Consider the following 23,013-nt stretch of genomic DNA (forward strand, 5'->3'; position numbering starts at 1 on the left):
TAGTAATATTTTGTTATTTATATGATAGTGCTCCACAGTTCTTTCATAGTCCCTTGACCAGAAGTGCTGAAGTTCATAAGGAATTCTAATTTGTTGAGAGGTGAAGATGGCAGAATTATGGTTCAGAGTCAATGAAAAAACAAAGAAGGGAGTAAGACTAAAAATACATGCTACGTGCCTGTAATTCTAGGGGATGCAGAAGTAGGAGGATTGCAATCTGAGACTGGAAGGGGTAAAAACGAGACTGTATCCTGAAAAATGAACTAAAGTAAAAGGGATGAAGTCACAGTTAAAGTGGTAGAGTACCTGCATAGCATGTTTGAAGCCTTGAGTTCAAATCTTAGTACTACCAAAAAAAGCATTATCTTTTATGCCTAGCCAAACTTCCCATAACAAAACCCAAAACAACAACCACAGAAATAAAATGAAACCCAAGCATGACTGTAGCTCTTGGTGCTATAATATGGAGAACATTTCTTCAACATAAAAAACTGCCTTCAAAAGAACTTAGCAAAGGAAGACTGATGACACACCATTTAGAGTAGCCTCTCCCTATGGAGCTCAGGGGAGAAATAAGTCCTATGGACTATCATGAGAGGGACAGATTGCTCTATTATCCCAAGGACAGTATAAACTTAGTGTATAGTATGCAGGAGATTTGGCAATTCATGCTACAACAATGTGCTAGGCATTCAGTGCAGTGATTGAGAGTTCTGACCAAGGAGGCTATAAATCTTTAGGATGTGGCTTTTGATTAAATGTTTTCTGAACATTATTAGTCATCTCTTTTCCTGCCATTACAAGTTTTTGAGGGCAGTGTGCTGGAAAGTCTATCTAAGAATGAGAAGAAATAATTTCTACAAGTGTGTATCTTTGCAAAATTGTATATACTTCCTAATTCCTTAATTCTCCAAATTAATGTCATTGAGAAATGGTGCTTAGTTTTGGTTGACAACAACATTGTCTGTCTGTGGTTCTCACACTTGGATGTGTATAGCAGTATTAGCACATGTCAAAACAGAGTGCTAGTCCCACCCTTGGCCCAAGAATGTGTACTTCAAACAAGCTCCCAAGTGATACTGACCGTGGGGATCCACATTTTGAGAAAGATCACATTAAATAGAACATACAAAATCCCCAGGTGTGGTGGAGCCTGAAATCCCAGTACTTAGAAAAAGGAGGCAGGAGGATGGCTAAGTTTGATGCCAGCCTGGAATATAAGGTGAGTTCCAGGCTAGTCTGGGAGAGAAACCAAACCAAACCAAAAGGCAAGTGTGCACTTGCCCCCTCCCCAACCCCAACTTTATGCCTTACAGAGTAATATAGGTAGTCTTTCATTCCAAAATAAAGTTTTCAAAAAGGGAGATCCAGGTTTCTATTTCTAGCAGTGACAATAATGAACAAAAGGCATTCTATCCTGTGTGTCCTGATTACATGGCTCACACAATAGCTCATTGTGAGGTTTACTTTTAACAAAAATTAGGAAAACTTTGAGTCACCTGTTGTGCATGTAAGGCATTCGTTGAGCATCTCGAGACATGAGTGTGTGCAGCAAGGACTGAGATAGAATTGCTTTTGGACCCACTTACTTAATAAAATATTATACCTATAATATTTTAAAGCAAATAATCTCTTTCTGGCTTGGGTGATTTCAAAGAACTATGGCGTCCTCCATTCATTCATCCATTCATCCATTCATCCACAATCACATTTTCTTTTCACAGTTCTTTAAATTTCTTCATGTTACGTAAGGGAGATGAATTTCTGCATGTGCCACCATCTTTTTATTAAGTGTTAAAATTCACTTTAGTGAGAACAAATATCCACTGGTCTGTGAGTAAGGAACATGGAATGGCCAGTCCAGGTGTGAAATGATTATTCAAAATCACACATCATGAAATCTTAGAGAGCTGTGGAGCAAGGGTAAAAAAATACCTGGAATCTTATTTTTTAAACTTGTTTTTTGCTCAGTTTGTTAAAGGATAAAGTAAATCACATATCTTTTTCATTCATAAGATGCAAATTTACAATAAGATTTACTTATATTTAATCGAACTATTAACCCAAAGAATTGTTACCTTTAAAATAACAGTGAAGTTACAGTGCAGAGATAAAATATTAATACATCAATTGTAATCCTAGCTTACTTGCTTCATTATCTTAGGTATATACTGTATAGTTCATTTTTCAAATTGTTTAAGGGAAATCAGTGCCATTAGAGTAAAAGGATAGAATACTTGAAGTTTGGGCTTGTATCATTCTAATAATAGAATGTGTGTGTGTGTGTGTGTGCACGCGCGCGTGCGAGTGTGTGTGTGCACTCATGTGATGTATGTGTGTGTGCTTTGTCTTTTTTTCCCCCTCCAGTTTGAATTTAGAGCCTCAGGCTTGTTTGGTTGGCATTCTATCACTGGATTCAATCTTCCAGCCCTGCTTTTGGCAGGCTAAGAGATGGAGTCTCAGACTTCTCTTTGGCTGGCTTCAAATTCCCAACCTCCAGATCTCAGCCTCCTGAGTAGTTAAGATTACAGTCATGAGCTACCAGCATCTGGCCTGTAGCTAGCTAGTTTTCTTCCTTCCTTCCTTCCTTCCTCCCTCCCTCCTTCCTCCCTCCCTCCCTCCTTCCTTCCTCCCTCCCTCCCTCCTTCCTCCCTCCCTACCTCCCTCCTCATCTTTCTTTGTCTTTCATCTTTTTTTCTTTTTTGAAAGAAGTCTTAGAGGTTATTTTACAATTTCATATCTTTATCTATAGTCTAGTTAAAATCCATCCTAAGAATGACCCCATTTTAATCATGATGCTAAGGTAAGCTTTTACCACCTCCTCAGGAGGCTACAGGACAGGATTATGCTTTTTACCTTATTCAAATAATAAGAAATTGAATTTAACTTGATAAAATTTTAGTTTGAAAGTTCTCACAAACTTGAAAACTCAGGGGGAAAAAAAGGAACTGTAACAAAAAGAAGTATTCCTTCCTTTTCCAACCAACCAAATCCCAATCAACCAATCTTCTCAAACTAAAAACTTAAAATTTTGATTGCCTTAATTTAACTTAATTGAGCTACTTTTAAAAAGTAGCTTTAAAAATGTGGGGAAGGAAAGGAAAAACTGGGAAAGCACAAGGGAAGGGGTGACACTGTTCAAAAACAAATATACTCTCTATCTGCCTTATGAACTGTAACTCGTGTACATCACCTTTACAATAACAATAAATTTTAAAAATATTAAGAACAGAAATGCAATTTTATTTTGGCTTCCTTATATTCCAATTTAAGTTTAAACAATGTTTACTTTTTTTCTAGGTAAAAAGTGCTAGGAAACTGCCAGAAGAAAGTAAGTTCTAAAAACCCTCCCAAACTATGTAGTTCTAGGAACTACTACTAAAAGTAAGTTAATGATTACTATGAAAATGGGTATTTCCTAATTATTCTTTACCAATAATCTGCCCTTAGAAATACTACTGAAGCACTCACTGGGGAAATGCTTATGACTTGATACAAAGTCATGTTTAACTCAAGAGAATTTTACAAACACTATCAATGTTGAACTTACAGATTTGTATAATACATTATATCAGCTACTATGCACACAACCTTTTTATACTATATTGATAAATGAGAATTTAAGAAAAAGACTAGAAAACAAAAATAAAGTAAGTTCAGCCTAATGGAGATTTTTGAAATGAGATAAAATGGAAATAAGTCTCCATATTTCAAAGTTCAAAAAAATCCTCTATTTTGTCATTTCTGACAGCTTGGTGAAAAATGATAATTTTTCAGGACAAATCTGGCTCAACCACTCATTAAAATATTCTTGGTAAATCTTCAATAATGAAGAATACTATATAATGTACATGCATTTCTCCCTGATATAATGAAAACTAGTATGTAAGAACTATGATCCTTAATAATGTGTGTAACTTCTGCAAGTATGTTTAATAAGGGAAGAGGTCAAAAAGCTGACAACTGTAATAAAAAATGTTAACACTTTCATAATACAGTAAAAATTTGAATAATTTTGCTACATTTATAAAGTTCTCTTTTTTTACAAAGACTGAGGAAAATCTGGAGTAAAAAAGTAAGTAAAAAGAAAAGCAAAGAAAGCAAAAGGAAGCTTTAAGTATGCATGCAACACTTGCCACTCAGAGTCATAAGGATGGCCACTTTCCTATTCAGATATCTCTTGTTAATCATTTCCAGTTAAAGTATATAAAACCTGAATAATGGCTACTAAACATGAAGTGTGGGCTGCGAATGTGGCTTAGTGGTAGAGTGCTTGCCTAGTATGCATGAAGCCCTGAGTTCGATTCCACAGTACCACATAATCAGAAAAAGCCAAAAGTGGTGCTGCATCTCAAGTGATGGAGTGCTGCTAGCCTTGAGCTCAGGGACAGCACCCATGCCCTGAGTTCAAGCCCCAGGACTGGCCAAAAAAAATCAAGTGTCTTAAAAGGCAGTACCATGATACTCATGCTCTTTATTTTTGTAGAAAAACTCTAAAAAGGTTAAAAAAGTACTCACTCATGTAACGGAAAGTCTCTTCTGCAAGGACTGGAGAGAGGGCATCAGATGCATGCTGCTGTTGGAGTGATGACTGTGCCCAGTCTTGATTTTCATATAGAAAGAGAGAGTCTACTCTTAGCTTATACTGGGGCAACTGTTCTTCCAGCAGATTCACCAGCTCAACTTCAGGGAGATCTTCATTGGAGCAGACATCTAGAAAGGAGAGAGTCCATGTAAATGAACATGGTATAGTTCAGTTTACTGGCCTACAGAGGAATTCAGAGAAATTAAGTTTTTCAGACAAGGGAACATAATTATTAAAAATATAGTACTCTAATAATATAGTTGGTCTTTCATTAAATAATTAAAAAATAATAAAAATTGAGTACTCTAGTTGGTCTTTCTCTAGATTTCTTAAAAAAAGAACTTTTGAAGTAATATGATACCTCAAATTATATTATCTAAAAGTACATTCTTTAGTGAGTATAATTGTTTTCAAAGTTTAAAGTGAACTGGAATTGATTTCTTATTTCCTTCTTACAAATCTATATTTTAGTATTTATTTAGTATAGTGTTGGGGGAAGGAGGAAGAAGCAATTCAAAACAATTAGCAGAAAACAATAAATTCATGAGACAATGTGTATTTTCCTTAAAAATATTATTTTAACTTCATGGGGGGTTTCTTCAACAATCCAGAAAAAAATTTAGTATATTTAAATGGCATTAATGTTTATTAAGCACTGGCAATGGAAAAATACCATTCTTATTTTAAAGATGTGGTATTCTAGCTGGGTGCTGTTGGCTCATGCTGTAATCCTAGCTACTCAGGAAGCTGAGATCTGAGGACTGTGGTTCAAAATAAGCCCAGGCAGGAAAGCCTATGAGACTCTTATCTCCAACCAACCACCAGAAAACTGGAGATGTGGCTCAAAGTGGGAGAACATGAGCCTTGAGCAAACAGAGCTCAGAGACCGTGCACAGGCCGTTTCATCAGAGACCGTGCCCAGGCCGTTTCAAGTCTCATGACTGACAAAAAAAAAAAAAAAAAAAAAAGATGTGGAATGTTTAAAGACCTACAAGACAATCTGAAAGAGGGAGACAGAAACTGGTTCCCCCTAAAAAAATCTCCTTAGCTCTCATATAATATAAATCTAGTATGAGATCGAGACAAAGAGTATCAATTTGTAAGTCAAATAGCCCTGGGGTTGAGTTGTGGCCCAGCAATGTATCCAAGCCTCAGTTTCTTCATCTGTAAAATGGAGAAGGTAACAATATTTACTATTTAACCTATATGGCTATGCAAACTGAATTTCAAACATAATTGTATGAAAACTACTTCTTCTTATGCATAATACCTAGCATTTTGTGGAGGCACATTCTAAATATAACTATTTTTTATTATTGTTGTATTATTGAGTTTTTAAACTTAGAAAATAAAACATGTCTAAAGTTGCTATAGCTGTAGATAATTACAGAAAATCAATGGTGGACTTGTAAAACCATCTAATCCTGCCTTGGAGAAAAAGGAAATTAAACTTAAAGGTGAATGACTTACCAAGGACCACTGGGCTGTATCTCACTTTCCTATCCAGCATTGTGGCTTCTCAATGACAAGGCCACCTCTTGTTATTCTCTCCCTTTTACTTACCAGCAAGGGTTGACCACATGCCCTAGATGGTAAATTCCCACATATCATGTCTCTAATATACCATATTAATTTTGTACATGACTTAAGTCTTCTAAGTATTTAGTCTTTAAGTATTGTCCTTTATTTTTTCATTCTTAAAATTAGAAAGAATATGGGCTTTGACATCACATATAGCTCCTAAATATGACTCATGTACACATTAGCTATGTGATACTAGACACAAAACATTCTTATCGGAACCTTAATTCCCACAATCTATAAAATAAAAAGAATCATCTACCACAGTAAATAAGGAACAAGGCACTCCCTGAGTATTTCACATCATTACTTTCACTTGCACAATATTTCTGACCATAGCTGTAGCTTTTTTTTTTTAAATGCAGTTCCTGGCTTCCTGTTCCCAACAGTGGCCAACATTTAACACCTCCCAAACACCAGCAGTTTAAAAAAACAAAAGGAGACATCTCTTTTTATCGTGTTTTAAATACTAGGGCTTAAAATAGAGAAAATACAGGATGTCATATCTACCCTCTTACTTTCAAGAGATCTGGCATTTCCTTTGTGGGCAGAATAAAGAAACATATTCTAACTCTGGCAGAGCAACAAAGAACAGTAGAAGAAAACAAACTGCAAAAGGGCAAATTTCTATTACTTGACCTGAACTCACAATTATGATTTAGTTAAGTCTAGTAAAAAAATGGCAATATCATAGCCACAAAGAGGAGATGAAGTACATTTAAACTTTAATCAGGGATAGACAGAGGAGAATGATGGAAAGGGTGAGGTGACATTGATAAAGATGAATTGTACTCATACTTTGGCATGTAGAAATGAAACCCCTGTGCACAACTACTTAAAATAAATATTTTTAAAAGATGCAATGTACTCACAAACTAACAAGTTAAACTGAAACCCCTTTGGACAACAATTAAAGATAACTAAAAAAATTCTTAAACCTTGAGAGATCTCTTAAAAGTCATGAAAAATATATTCAAATTTTATTAGTACAAATTCCATTTAATTATTTAATTTTTTCCTGTCACACATCTATTACATACAGATTGTCATTTTAATACTTCCATGTCATTTGGATTTATTTACTCATTTAATTTTTGGGGCACTGGGGACTGAATTGGAGGCATCATGCTTGCATGGCAGGCACTCTATCACTTGAGTCACATCTCTAGCCTTCTAGAAAAGAAGATGACTACAAATACAAGCGGAGCTAAAACAGACTACTAGGTATTCAAGACTATAATAAAGAACTAAAATCATATTCATTAAGAATTACTATTCCATTACATGTTTTTCTTTTTAAAAATATTACTGAAATCCAATAAAAATTCAAAGTCACCAAAAAGGATTTAAAAATAAGTGTACAATTCAGATTTAGTAGATTGAGATGAGCTCCTTCTACTTCCTTCCTTATTTCTGATAAGGCACAATGCACAAGGGCTTATTATTTAATTCTTCAATATATCTTCCATATATCTATTTCTTTCCAGTCCAAATTGCCTCTAACTGGCTCAAGGCTTCCTTTTGTTTTTCTTGAATATGACATTAGAACTGGTCTGCCCACTGTCAGGTGCCAGTGGCTCCTAACTACTCAGGAGGTTGAGCTCTGAAGATTTTGATTAAAGACAGCTCAGGAAGCAAAGTCCCTAAACACTCTTATGTCCAAATAACTAGCAAAAAAAAAGCTAAAACTAGAGCTGCAGCTCAAGTGGTAAAGCACCAATGCTTTCAGTGAGCTCTAGCCTTGAGCAAAAAAAGTTAATGGATAAGGCCCAAGCCTTGAGTTAAAGCAAGCTAGCAAACAAACAAGCAACCACCTGATCTTCTCTCACTGCATTTAAGTCATCTTCACATGATCATATCACTTGCCTACATAATTTCATCTCTAGCCAGAACAGAAAAACATTATTGAATTAAGACAATCAGTAGAAATTCCAGAAGAGTCATGCCACTGATGAGAAGATTAAATTAATGCTAGAATAAAAAAATACTATGGTACAGACCCACATAACAAAAACACAAGTCTCAAAAAGATAACTATATGAGCAAATAATCTGTCGAAGGAAAACTTAATACTCTTCCAAGAAAGACAACTCAACACATACAAGTAAAAGTGTAGCATTCTTAATAGGCTCCCATTAAAATTATTAGCTACGCAAAAAATAAGCAAATTAAAGTCCATAATCAGGAGATAATAGAATTTTAGATAATAGAATTGATAAACAATTTTAAGACAGCTAGCAAGCTAGGCAGTAGCAGCTCACACTGGTAATCCTATCTACTCTGGAGGCTGAGATCAGAGGTTCCAAGCCAGCCTGGGCAGATAAGTCTGTGAGACTCTTACCTGAAATTAACTACCAAAAAGCTGGAAGTGCAAGTGTGGCTCACATGGACAATATCTAAGTCCTAAGTTTAAGATGTAGTATAGGCACAAGAAAAAAAAGGAGAGAAAAAATAAAACAAAAACCCAGCTAGAAATATGCAATATACTCAAAGAATCAAAAGGAAATGTGGATTTAATAAAAAAGAAACAGAAGACTTATCTAAATTTATAATAGAACTGGAGTATAATTTCAAAAACAAAATATTCAATGAATAAGATGAAAAGATTAGACATTCTCCAGAAAAGAACAGCAAGCTTGAATGTACAGCAATGGAAAGCATCTGAAATGAGGTATGGAAGATGTGTGAAGGGGAGCAAGGCAGAATGAGAAGAGCATCAACAACTGTGCCAGGCAATTTATGCATAAGAAAAACAATGGCTATTGTGATCTCTGATTGCTTTTCTGCTAAAGCAGTGGAGATGAGTAGGTATGACAAAGCAGCAAAAATAAATGTACTAGTAATATTTAATCCCAAGAGGACAAATCTCAAAAACATTTTATTATATAAAAAAGACAGAGGAGGGGGTAACAATGCTCAGTAGGAAATGAACTCAAGAGCTTACTCATGTAACTAACCCCTCTGTACAGTATCTTTACAATAAAGATATTTTTTAAAAAGACAGATTCAATGAACCTGAAATTCTAGATCACACAAATTTATTCTAGAGTAGCAAAAGCAGTCTGATGGATGTCCAGAGGTAGAGGTGCTAAGTGAAGTGACTTAGGTGCATGAGAACTTTTGTGGGGTGATCTTTTGTGGGAATTCTATAATTTAGTTGAATTAGTTATATGTTAAAATTCAAACTGTATGCTTAAAATTACATTTCACTGTATCTTAATGAAGATAGGCTAATAAAGCTGGCTTGAGTGGGTTTCAGATTTCAGAAGTTTTTGGATTTTTAGGGAGTGATACTGTGCATTAACTGTATGTTTTATGACAGCCCAGACTAGTTTTGTAGCAGCATTCCATATTTCATATCACTGTGTCGTCAGCAAACATGAAAATGCTGGGTAAATAGGTTAAGTCTAGGGAAAAAAAAACACAAGTCAGGTTTTGTGGGCTAATGGAAAAAAGTTTGAGTATTATGAATGTGTTTGATTTGCCTTTGTAAATAAAGCACAAGGGTTGTACCAACAACCTGTTAACTCCCAAGAGCTTCTTAGATGTCAGGCATTGTTGTCTAGTACTTACAGGGAATACAAACACAGGTAACTCCACCTTGGCCTGTGAAGCTATAAGGCAATGATGCAGTTACAAAGTCCAATGTAGTTCTGTCTCAGCAGGGACTTGAGGGTGTGGGGAGTGATATAGAAAACAGTGTACAAGGAAGATTTTGATAATACAAAGAAGAATAAAGAGTGGAGAGATTCATTCAACATGTCTGTGAGGAGACCAGGCTGGAAAGGGAGACTGGAGTTTTATACAGAAAGTTACAAAGGCCAGATTAAGGGATCTACATTTTGTCTTAATTTCAAAAGTATCCAATCAGACTCACCAGTGATGCTCTCCGAGTCTCTGTGATTGCTGTTCATGAGGTTTTCTTCACCTGTTGGTGATGTAAAAATGGCATTCTGGGATTGACTCATGCAGGATCCTTTCTTGCTTTGGTTGAGAAGGGCAGCTTTGGTATAAATCAGAGCAAAGGAAATCCATCAAGCCATTTATCAATGAAATGGATTCAGTCATAAGGGTATTTTCTTTAAAACAGACTTTCTCCGATGAGTCAAATGACATCTGCAGCAATAATGGACTCATGTGATTATCATTCCATGACAGTAGTCATGACCTAAAACAAAATGCAGATCAAGTGATTATAATTCAGCAAGCTCTTTAATAATAATCTAATTACCTGGCATGTGTCATTACAAATGTTTTGCTAAGAATATATATGTCATAGACAAATCACAAAATAATTAGGCTAGAAGAAATAAAGAAGGCAAAACCTCCCAAAGTTCACGGTTTATGATTACATTTTTGTAAAACTTCTAGAAAAAAATAAAGTAAGTGGGGAAGGAATTACTAAGAAGCAGGAGAAAAGGGAATGATGAGTGTGGTCATATTTTTCATGGTAGTAATGGCTTCAAAAGCATGTGATGAATAGATATATATGTCAAATGTGATCGAATTATGTACTTGAAAAGTCTAATTAGATGCATATTAATTATATTTCAATGCAGCTATTTATACTTTGTGTGTGTATGTGTGTGTGTGTGTGCATGCACGCGCTAGTACTAGGGTTTGAACTCAGGTCCCCTTGCTCTTGTAGCTTTCTCATTCAAAATTGATGCTTTAACACTTGAGCCCGTTTTACTTGCAGTTTTCTGTTAGTTAATTATAGAATCTCAGGGAGTTTCTTGCCTGAGCTGGCTTTGAATCAAATCATGATCCTCAGGTCTTAGCCTCCTGGTGAGTTCGGAGCCTTCTGAATAACTAGGATTACAGGAATAAGCCAATCAATGCCTGGCTTTAACTTATTTGAAGAAAATCAGGCCGGTGTGGGTGGCTCATACCTGTAATCCTAGCTACTCAAGAGGCTGAGATCTAAGATCATGATTCAAAGCCAAGCAGGGCACGAAAGTCTTATCTTCAATAAGCCACTCAGAAAACTGGAAGTGGCACTGTGGCTCAAGAGCTGGAGAGCTGAGGGACAGCGCCCAGGCCCAGAGTTCAAACCCCACAACCAACAAAAAAGACAAAAAAGAAAACCAATCATTTGGAGTAATATAATAATAATAATATATTGTTTGATCTATGCATATGTAGAAGTGAAATGAATTAAATTAGCACAAAAGTTGAGAGGAAAAAAAGAAGCATATTGTTATAAAGCTTTTTTTTGTAAATTTAATTTTATTTTATTTGTGAACATACTGTACAGAGGAGTTACAATTACATGGGCAGGATAATGCGTACATTTCTTACCAAGCATTGCAGCCTCCTCCTTTTTTTTTTGGTCCAGTTGTGGGGCCTGAACTCTGGGCCTGGGCACTGTCCCTCAGCTCTTCAGCTCAAGGCTAGCGCTCTACCACTTGAGCCACAGCGCCACTTCTGGCTTTTTTCTTTTTTGCTTATGTGGCGCTGAGGAATCAAACCCAGGGCCTCATGCATGCAAGGCAAGCGCTCTACCACTGAGCCACCTTCCCAGCCCCATGCAGCCTCCTCCTTTGTTTACCCTTCACATCCCTTCCCAGCCTCCCTCCTCCCCCCCAATCCCAATCCTTCTCCTCCCCTCCCCCCTCCCCCCCCCCCCCACCGACGTTGTAAAGCTCGTTTTGGACATGACAACTTGTACTTCTCATTGTTGCAACAGGTCCACCTGTATCCTTAAACAACTGGTTTTTCCCCATCTCCTCCTCAAGTTATACTGACATCAAATATAGTGAAAGCAGGGGTTATACTGTGGGGGAGGGACATACAAAGCAACAAAGAGATAAACTTATAAATGCGTTAGAAACACATGCATGAAAGAAAAAAACATTAAAATACATATCTAAGGGTTCATTTTCCTGACCTCACATTATCTGACCTTTTCTGCTTGACTCATACATATACTAGATATTGCAAATAAGGGAAACCATGGGACCTATGTTTCTTTGGGCCTGGCTTACTTCACTTAATATAATTTTTTCAAAGTTTTTCCATTTCCTCACAAATGGGGCAATGTCATTCTTTCTGATGGAGGCATAGAATTCCATTGTGTATATATACCACATTTTCTTGATCCATTCATCTACTGAGGGGCATCTGGGTTGGTATAAAGCTTTTATACTATATATAAAATAGTATAAAATACCCTAACTGAAGGTAGATTGTGTTAAGTTAAACAGGTATACTATAAACCCCAAAACAAACAATAAAATAACTCAAGAATTTTTGATAATAAGCCAACATAATAGATAGAATGGATTAATACTAAAATCAAGGTTTTTCATCTCTGGCCACTATTAACAGTTTGGGTCAAACGTGGGGTGCAACGTACGATACCTGGCAACCTCTCTGTCCTACACTGACTGGGTGCTTTATTGAATCCCAGTCCCAGAACCAACCTCAGGCACAACAATCCTAAATGTTTCCAGCCAGGTACTGTGGCTTATGTTTTTAATCCTAGCTACTCAGGAAGCTGAGATCTGAGGATCTACTTTATGAGGCTATGATGAAGACTAAATGAGTAATTATATGTATTAATAACATTAGCTCCTTTCTCAAAGGGTCATGGGGGAATGACATAAGTTAACATTTGTAAACATATTAGAATAATGCCTAGGGATATAGTAAATGACATATGAGTATTAGTTGTATATACTGTTAGTATATTTTACAATGGAAGGCCTATTAACCATGCTAGCTGACCTCTTCTCTCAATATAAGAAATCACATTTATTTTCTGCCCTTTGAGAAGGTATGTTTGTTCAGAGGCATTAGTCATCATTTTCTTTCTCTCTTTGATGTATGAATAAACAGAAAACAGTCAAGAGTCTTAAAGGGTTTATTAGAAACTAAACTTTGGCAAGCACAACCACATGTTTCTGGCACCTTCCCTAGTTGGTACACATGTAATTTTAGTACTTCTTTCAGTGCCACATACTTTCTTGGTTATATCATTAGTTAATCTATTTAGGAGCAATTGCTTTTCTTTAAAAAAACAACCAAACATGTATTATTTAACAAGAAGAACATTTAGGAGAGAATAAAATATACTGCCAGCAGAAAACAACAGAAATAATGACTTAGTTTAGTTCAGTCATGGAAGTAAAAGATCAACAATGAGTGCCTAAATATAGACCCTGTGCCAAAAAGAATTCTTGCTATTTCCTTAGAACAGGACACTATGGCCAAAATAGCCTCACCACAAAGGCTACAACAACTCAAAAGAAACTTCATCTTGCAGAAATGCAGAGCCTAGGATTACAGTAAATGCAATGATTTGATGAAACACATTACTAATACATTTTGAAATTTCATCTTACAAACAATAAATTGGGAATAAATTGAAAACACACATTGGCTGCTGCACGGCATGCAAGAGCAGGAACAGTGTCAATCTCCAAGTGCAGCAGATCCCCAGGCAGTGTGCCTTAACCCAGACCACAGATATGTGTACCCCCCTTACCACGTTCCTACATTAAGTAATAGATTTTTTTGACAAAAGCCTACAAATTGTAATGTATCTGGCTATCCTACAGACTTCATTTACAAAAAAAAAACAAAACCAAAACCCTCATAGTAATTAAAAAAATCAGATAATGAATACAAAGATATGACCATGGCTTTTGTGTTAAGAGTGGAAAACAAAGGGGTGGGGACAGTGTCACCCTGCTCAATTCAACCTGACTAGGAGACTCCCTAAAGGTGGAGACCAATACCAAGTCCAGCTGTACAAAAGTCCAAGAGAACAATACTGGCTTCATTCCCGCACAGTCATTCTACCAGCAACTGCACAGAATGGCACAGCTATTCTAACAGCAATTTACTCATCTTTTTATTTTCTTTGTTGCCACTCAATTTAATGATCAGTAGGCTTCCCAGAACATAAAATATATGGAAACAGTTCTACTTACAAACAGACTGGATTCCAAAAGGTTTTTAAATCCACCAGTTTAAACATCTAAAGCCATGAGTGAGCTTAGGGGTTAGTGAGCTATGGGGTTAGCATTTCCTACTATGAGATATATTGGGCATTTTTTTGTTGTTGTTGTTGTTTGGTCGTGGGGCCTGAACTCTGGGCTTAGGTGCTGTCCCTCAGCTCTTCAGCTCAAGGCTAGCGCACTACCACTTGAGCCACAGCACCACTTCCAGCTTTTTTTTTTTCTGCTTATGTGGTGCTGAGGAATCGAACCCAGGGCCTCATGCATGCAAGGCAAGCGCCCTACCACTGAGCCACCTTCCCAGCCCCATATTGGGCATTTTTTATGATGAACTTTTCTGAGGCAGGCAACTCCTCCCTGCTACAATCTTCACCAACAGAAGGGAGGTAACTTCTGGCAGCTAAGGAATCCTCATCAGAGCTACATCTGAAGATAAGAAAAGGCCTTGAACTCTGGCTGCCTTCTGTGGTTTTAGATAAGTTTCTGCAGAACTACTATCACTATATTTAGCCTTTAAGTTGGTAGAACTTCAAACTACCTGCTGCAAAGCAGGCACCCTAGTTTTACAATGATCTGTCAAAACCATTTCAGATGGCACATGTCCTGTATTCCTTCAGCTCATGCCTGTCAACTGCTCAGGTACACATGATGGGACTATCCTTCATAATCATCTTTAATATGTACGTGTGGTTTACTGTTTCTACTTTTGTTTCTAGCACTGCTTTCAAGGACAAGATGAGATTTATAATATTAACAAAATACTTTAAAACTACACATGGATGAAACAAACACCATAAGTAACATAATGGCTGCATTGAAAATGGCATCTGTTGGTAATCAGTAGAGCTAAATCCCTAGGCACACTTTATCACTAGCCATAAAGTTTATAAGTTAAGAGGTTTTAAAAAAAGAATTTGTATTTTGAAATATGATAAACAGCAAATTATTCTTCGACATTCAAAAGTAATTTAGTAATGGTCATATGGTAGTTTACTGAGAGGAAATAAAATAGAAAACTGCTCAATTCTAAACAGACACTTCAGAAGACAGACTTGGCTCTCACATTCTATGAGACAGTCTTGATTTATTTTTCAAAGAGAAGGCATCAGACACTTAAGCTTGATTTGAAATTCTGTATCCTCTTAAGTGGGCAATATCTTCCCTGTACCATTTGTACAAGAGCTACAATGTCCTATGTAGTAAACAATAACATGCCTCACTTTTCAAGTTAGGTTTCTTACAGTTTCTAAAGAATGGATTGAGTTTAGTGTACATTATTTAAATATCTGAAAGTTTGAGAAATGGAGAAGTTGTCACTAGAAAGGTTATTACTGAGTTATACTGACTAGAGTACACATTGTAATCATATCTTAACTGAATTAAAGCTCCTCTTAGTAAAAAACTTGGGGAAAATATTTGGAAAAGTCACTCGGGTGGAAGGTAGGCCTCAGGATCACAAAGAAGGCTAAAGCGCTCAGCGTGAGAGTAGAACAACAGTTTCTCATTTTTCTCAGGAGAGGAAAGAAAAAGAGATGGTGGAAGCTCAGAGGCCACAAGAATACTAGGAATTGCAGACTTTTGGGGGAGGGTTTGGCTTCCTATAACATGAACCTAAAAATTGGAGCCAACTAGTTCTTAAAGAGTCTCTGGACACTCTGCTGACATGAGTCATACACGTGAATATATTGGTTCTCAGGGTGGCTGCATATCTGACTTTATGTTCCAAGATATTAAGAAAATCATCGAGTGAGAGAAGGGGTGGCCTTGTTCAAAAAGAAATTTACTCTTTATCTGCTTATGTGACTGTAAGCCCTTTCTGTACATCACCTTTACTATAACAATTTTAAAAAGGAAAAAAAAGCATCACCATTACTTACTTTCAAATCTGTTTCTTTTTGGTATTTTTGAGTCTCATTATGTTGTAGTCAAGCTGGTTTAGAACTCATTACATGGCTCAGGTTGACCTCAGACTTGTGACCCCCTCCACCTCAGCCCCCAGGTTGCTGGGATTATAGGTATGCTTCACAATGCTGGCTTAAGTCCTTTTCAGATATAGAGAATTAATGTCATTTTGTCTTAAGCAGTAGGCTAATATGGAGAAAAAAATAAGTAGAGATCTTAAAAAAAAGATTAACAAAGTAAATAGCATTATATATAGAGTGGGTAGATATCCTGTTTTCTTAACCAAGAATGGGGAAAAGTCATCTTAAGCAGAGAAATTTTATACAATAGATTCTGTGAGTACTGAAATGAGTATTACACTTCTGGGATCAAATAAACTACTCCCCAAGTCAGAAAGCACTTTCTCTTAAAGTTTATTGACAAAATACAGGTACTAGATTAAGTCAAAATATGCTAGCAAATGAAAACCTAGACATACCACAGGATATTAAGCAATACACTAAGAGGTACAATTGTGCTAACAGACTTAAGACTATTACTGTATAATATGCTCTTCAGGAATCATCTTCAAACAAAACTGCTCAGAGACCCCCTTAAAACAGCATTTTCAGGGGCTGGGAAGGTGGCTCAGTGGTACAGTGAGGCCCTGGGTTTGATTCCCCAGCACCACATAAGCAAAAAAGAAAAAAGCCAGAAGTGGCGCTGTGGCTTAAGTGGTAGAGTGCTAACCTTGAGCTGAAGAGCTGAGGGACGCGCCCAGGCCCAGAGTTCAGGCCCCATGACTGGACCCCCCCCAAACAACAACAACAACAAAAAACAACAAAAAAAACACCCCAGCATTTTCAACTTAGCACTAAGGTATATACAACTTATAAAAACAGCAACAAAAAGAAAATCTGTGTTCTTATTTCTCTCTGTCCCCTGTAACAATAAAATGTGAATTGCTTTTGGTAGCTTAATTCAAATACCTAAAAGTTATAGCACTTCAGAAGCATTAGTTCTCATGATAGGTGCCCAAAGCAAAATCAGCCAATATAGTTTTGGAATAAACAAAGTTATCACAAGCACCAGGACATGCAATCTTAAGTGACCAGGAACAGGGTGTTTCTTTAAATAGTGATGATGTGTGCAGAATGGGGAAATTTTGTTACAAACATACTTATAAACACATGTAATTTTAGACTTATTCTAGAATTATCTATATATCTAAGATGTACTATTTTAATGTAGTTCTACTAGGCAACTATTCATATTATATTTATATAATATTGATATCAACCTCATTTTTTTGGGGGGGGGGAAGTCGTGGGGCTTGAACTCTGGGTCTGGGTGCTGTCCAGCTCTTCAGCTCAAGGCGAGCAGTATATTGCTTGAGCCACAGCAGCACTTCTGGTTTTCTAGTGGTTTATTGGAGATAAGAATCTCATGGACTTTCCCAGCCAGCCCAGGCTGGCTTTTAACCATGATCCTCAAATCTCAGCCTCCTGAGTAGCTAGGATTACAGGCATGAGCCACCAGTGCCCGGCTCAACCTGGTTTGTCCAAACCAGTTGTCACAACCATCTCCAGGGTTTCAAGACATTGCTGTTTTGGGTTTGGTTTTGGTTTTCAATGAAATTCAGGAAATAAATAAGAACAAATAATTTTCTAAGAAAAAACTATTGGCTATTTGCAACTCAAGATAACAAAATTCTAAGCTTGAAGGAAACTCTCCTCTTCCACCAGCCTTTAGTAACTAGGATCCCAAGCTGTTCACGATTCTCTCCTTAGGAATGTCATCTACTTCAACCTTCATTCCTAATTGCATGATACTTACTAAAATTTCTATCTCTAGCCCAAATTGACATTCTCTATCTTCTTTTCCTTTTTCCATGAAATCTCAGCCCTGACCCTCATGCTCTTTCTTTTTGTTTGGTTTTGAATTTTTGTTATTATTTTTAAGTAGTTACATAAAGGAGTTGCTATTCAACAAAGCAGTTTATAAATACAATGCATCTTAGAAATGTCACCCCTTTCAACATTCTTACTTAAGCCTCCCAACCTTCTTCCACTTTTCTTAATTTTTTAGGTATGTACTGAATTTTTTTTTGCCATTTAACAATGCACTTTATGTAAACATGGTAATGTAAACATGGTAAACAATTTATAATAAAATGACCAGAGCTGAGTTTCAAATGAAAAATATGATAAAGAAATATATTCACATTTCTATTTCAAATTCATTCTTTTCTAATAACAATAACTAACACTGCCTAAGCACTTATTATACCTGGTGTTGAGTTAAATGTTTCCTGTATATAATCCCTTCCAATGCTCATCATAACTCCACCATGTACATATCACTATCACCATTTTGTAAACAAGCATTCAGGATTAATTGAAAATGACTTTGCCAAAGCTAGTAAGAGCCAAGCACAGAAACAAGTCTGCTTTTAAAGTTGGGACCTCTAACCTCAGGTCTCAAGTCAAAGAGACTAGGAGTGTTTATGAAGTTTGAAAAAGTCTGACACAATTCTAACACAACCCTATCTCTCCATTAAAAAAATACAAACACATCTTACTATTGAATAAAGAAGAAAAAACAAACAATTTTTTTCTCAAGTAGTATATATATGTTTTTTTGTTTTCTCAATCCTGGGGTTTGAACTCAGGGTCTCATGGCTGTCATGCTTGCTAGGAAGTAACTTTACTACTTGAGCCATTCTCCCAACTTCTTTCCTTTAGTTATTTTTGGGATAAGATCTTAAGGTTTCCCCCCACCCCCTCCAGACTCAGCCTGGACTATGATCTTATTTATACTTCCCGGAAATGACCTGAGATAGAAGTGTACATGACCACACCTAGCTACTGGTTGAAATAAGGTTTTGCTAACTTTTTGCCCAGACTGGTCTCAAGCCAGAATACTTCTTCTAATCACTGTCTCTTAAGGAGCTGAGATTATAGCATAAACCATCATGCCCAGCCTGTATATGCTTTTAAAAACTAGTCTCAAAAATTGGTAATAGCCAGGTGCCAGTGGCTCATGCTTGTAATCCTAGCTACTCAGGAGGCTGAGATTTGAGGATTGTGGTTTAAAGCCAGCCCAGGCAGGAAAATTTGTGAGACTCCAGAAAACTGGAAGTGGTGCTGTGGTTCAAGTGATAGAAAACTCATCTTGAGCTAAAGAGCTGAGGGATAATGCCAGGCCCAGAGTTCAAGCCCCATGACCTACCAAACAAAAACCAAACCAAAACAAAAACCCCAAAAAACTGGTTATATTGGCCAGGTGCAATCTTATCTACTCAGGAGGCTGAGATCTGAGGATTGAGATTCAAAGCTAGCTGGAGAAGAAAAACCTGTGAGACTTTAAATCTTCAATTAATTACCAAAAATCAGAAGTGGAGCTGTGGCTCAAGTGGTCAGAGCACAAAAGCTCAGGGACAGCAATCAGGCCCAGAGTTCAAGCCCCAGGACTAGTACCAAAAAAAAAAAAAAAAAGGTTAATTGTATTTACAAGGCAGAGTAATCTGTATGTATGGACACCATTCACCTCCTTAAAGGGATAATTTGATCTGAATTTGATTCTGCCTTTTATTTTTTATTTAAGTAGTATTATTGAGAAAGAGTCCAGTATGTCTTTAAGGCCACCCTTGAATTTGCTATGTAGCCCAAGATTGGCCTTAAGCTCAAAATCCTCCTCTCTCCCTCCTGAGTATTGGGATTATATGCATGTAGCACCATTCTCCAGCTTAATTTCTATCTTCAAATGGAATATTCTACATTATATGAAATAATACAGTCTGGGATTGTGGCTTAGTGGTAGAGTACTTGTCTAGCATGCATGAGGCCCTAGGTTCAATTGCTCAGTACCACATAAACAAACAAAAAGCCATTAAATAAATCGTAATTTAAAAATAAAATTTATTATTTGCCATAAATTGAAAATAATTCCATTACTTATTTTAAGCTATTGAACATAATAGATGTGATAAATAAAAACGTTTTTTTTTTTTTTTTGGTCAGGTTGTGGGGCCTGAACTCTGGGCCTGAGTGCTGTCCCTCAGCTCTTCAGCTCAAGGCTAGCACTCTACCTCTTGAGCCACAGCGCCACTTCCGGCTTTTTTTTCTTTTTGCTTATGTGGTGGTGAGGAATCGACCCCAGGGCCTCAGGCATGCAAGGCAAGCGCTCTACCACTGAGCCACCTTCCCAGCCCAATAAAAATGTTTTTATTCCAAGAAACTAAGTCCACTTATATGTTATTATCTTATAAATAGCACACATCCAATAAACACCTATTAAATGAACGAATCAGACTGTAGTCTAATTGTAGTATGTAGTAAGAAAAACTGAACTACTTGAGAAATATGAGATTTGTAACACTTGAAAATTGAAAGTTTGCTTATTGCAATTTACAAAAAAAAACTTATTTAAACCTTAAATAGGTTTCAGTAAGAGTTAAGTGTATGTTCAGAGTTATACCAAATAACCTAAACATTCCCTAGAGATGAAACTGACAGCATTGTAGCAAAAATTAAACAATTTTATTACTTTTTATTTTATTTTTGTTTTATTTTCAAACAGCAAGGTGTTTTCCACCAAAAGACATGATAATGAGTCTAATAAACTGAGATGGAGGAAAAGAATGGCCTTAGAATAGCCTGAAAATATTTTGATGACTCAGGATCATTACTATGAATAGTGATTACTCTATATGTTATATATGTATATGTAATAATATAATAAAGGCCCATACGCTTTTGAAGAGTTTGTTTTCACTGCCCTAAATGGTTCCAAAGTCTGCATTTTTGAGATTTAAATTCACTTCTAATTTTGTTTCCTCTCTCCCAGTGAGGCTAGCGATAATTACTCTTCACATTGTCAACATGCCTCTCCCCTTTCTAACCTGCTGTTACTCTAAGAAACTAGATAACCAGGTTATCAAAGAACCTGAAAGGTATTCTGTTTGAGACTGAACCCCAGGACCTGGTTTTCTCCCTATGTCTTTCATGTCTCCAGCACTAGGGATTGAGCTGGCATTCTTTTCTTTCCCTGGCACTGTCACCAAGAGCTTTTCTCACCTGTTCTTTTTAGTAGACTGGGTATGAATAAATGCCCTTTGTTCTTTTATTAGTGTCTCCTCCAAATTATAAGTTGTCCTTTCTCCCTTTGTGATAAGTTTACTCTTACTTGAGTTAAGGAATTATGGAGTGGATTACAAAAAAGTTTAAGTGAAATATCACGAAGTCCTGACTCAATAATTACTTCTTTTTGAGTCTTCTTGGATTTTCCCAGAAGACATGCTTGTCTCTCATTCCCAAAAGAAAAGATGCTTTGTCATTTCTCCCTGCTACACTGACTTGAAGGAAGGTATGTGGGGTTTTTTTTGGCATGTTCAAAATGAAATAGTAACTGACAAACTATATATTTGATTATTAACTTATTGATTAAAATGTCAATACACAATAGAAGTAATTTTTTGAACAAAGTTGATTACTAATATATTTTTCAGGCCAACAACTAAATAAATTTCCTTGGAAAGCAAAATCAAACTAAGATTTAATATTCTAAAGAAAATACTGAGTGTGTGGTAGGGGCTTACACTGAGTAGCTAGTGATCCAAGCTAATAATCCTAGCTACTCAGGAGGCTGAGTAAGATGGCTTTGAAGCCATCATAGGCAGATAAGTTTGTGAGACTCCAGCTCCAAAATAACCAGCAAAAAACAGAGTTGAAGGAATAGTTCAAGTGGTAGAGTGTTAGCCTACTAAACACAAAACCCTGAGTTCAAACCCCAGTACTACCAAAGGGGAAAATAAGGATACTGTATTTGTTTTATGAAAAGCAGTATTAAAGGAGGGCAGGGTGGTGTCATCTGATAATCCCAGCACTCAGGAGGCTGAGAGAGGAATGCCAACTTCAAGATCAGACTGAGCTTTGCAGCAAGATTCTGTCACAAACAAAACAAAACAGCAACTCTATATAGAAGGATTTGGTGTTAGTGTTCTGTCATTTTTATAGCAGTAATATACCACAACTTTTCTTATAATTATTAAAACAACTGAATCTTTCTCTGGATCTCTACTAAGCATTTCTAGCTGATTATGAATGCACTAAAATACATTTTAAAAGTTTCATATCAAATAAGAAATGATCAGATACCAGTTTAAAATTCACGGCTGCAAATACAAGCCTCATTTATAGCCTTTCAACTTTGACTAAAAGAAAACTAAGGCAAATTCAATGGTTGATTTAAGCTTCCTACTAGCTGAGAAAGATGAGAAGCACTGAAAAGCTATGCTTTGTTTTCTAGTTGTGAAATTATATGCTTTACGAAGAGCAGTTGCTCAGAGACGTGTTTGCTGTCTTCCACCTCCTCTCTTCCTTTACACAGAGTGCTCTTTCTTAACCAACAAGCTTCCCTTTGTTTTGATTTACATTACAGCCTGAATAGCAAGCATCCCCTATCCCGTTCCTCACCCCAGGCCCCAGCACTGTACAAGACATGGCTACAGTGAAAAGCAGTGAGGGCAGAGAGCACAGTTTATGGCTCTGATCCCAAATACTACTTACTTTGCCTCAGTGCTGAATTTTATCAGCCCACTTTCCAAATTGACTCGTATTTGAATTATCAATTAAATTCTCCTGAAAGCCACAAAACCATGTAGAATGGGGTTGTTGCAAATTCAGTCCATCAACCAAGGGCTTCACACCACAAGCAGACCCTCTGTGGTCCTCTTACATGTCCTTTCTCTTTTTAGACAATTCCATACCACATCTTTCTCATGTCTGACTATTTCTCTCATTCTTCCCACCAAATAAATCCATGCTATCTAAAGTTACCGTGCCCTCCCAACTCTGAGGATACCCTTAATCATGGCCATGCCTATTTGTTGATGGTACAAATTAGTGATCCTCTCAGAAGAAAAAGATGATAGACATAAAAAGGGTAGGGGGAGAAAATTCTTATCATACATCTTTTCATTTCCACATATATACATATATG

At 36.6% G+C, this 23,013-nt stretch overlaps 1 protein-coding gene across 3 annotated transcripts in view; it reads right to left on the reverse strand.

Annotated features, from left to right (window-relative positions):
• Positions 1-23,013, reverse strand: part of Trak2 (trafficking kinesin protein 2) — a 56,685-nt gene that overhangs the window by 25,616 nt on the left and 8,056 nt on the right. For 2 of the 3 annotated variants that reach the window (XM_069995820.1, XM_069995819.1), the window contains exons 2-3: positions 10,044-10,334; positions 4,519-4,713 (exon numbers count right to left, since the gene is read on the reverse strand). In XM_069995820.1, the coding sequence (XP_069851921.1) occupies positions 4,519-4,713; positions 10,044-10,134 (286 nt within the window). In that variant the 5' untranslated portion in view covers positions 10,135-10,334. Of the gene's footprint in view, positions 1-4,518; positions 4,714-10,043; positions 10,335-16,007; positions 16,173-23,013 lie in introns of all 3 variants that reach the window. The other variant, XM_069995818.1, reaches the window with a different exon arrangement.

This window comes from Dipodomys merriami, unplaced genomic scaffold (assembly GCF_024711535.1).
Source record: "Dipodomys merriami isolate MVZ:Mamm:240054 unplaced genomic scaffold, mDipMer1.0.p SCAF_49, whole genome shotgun sequence".
Taxonomy (NCBI): domain Eukaryota; kingdom Metazoa; phylum Chordata; class Mammalia; order Rodentia; family Heteromyidae; genus Dipodomys; species Dipodomys merriami.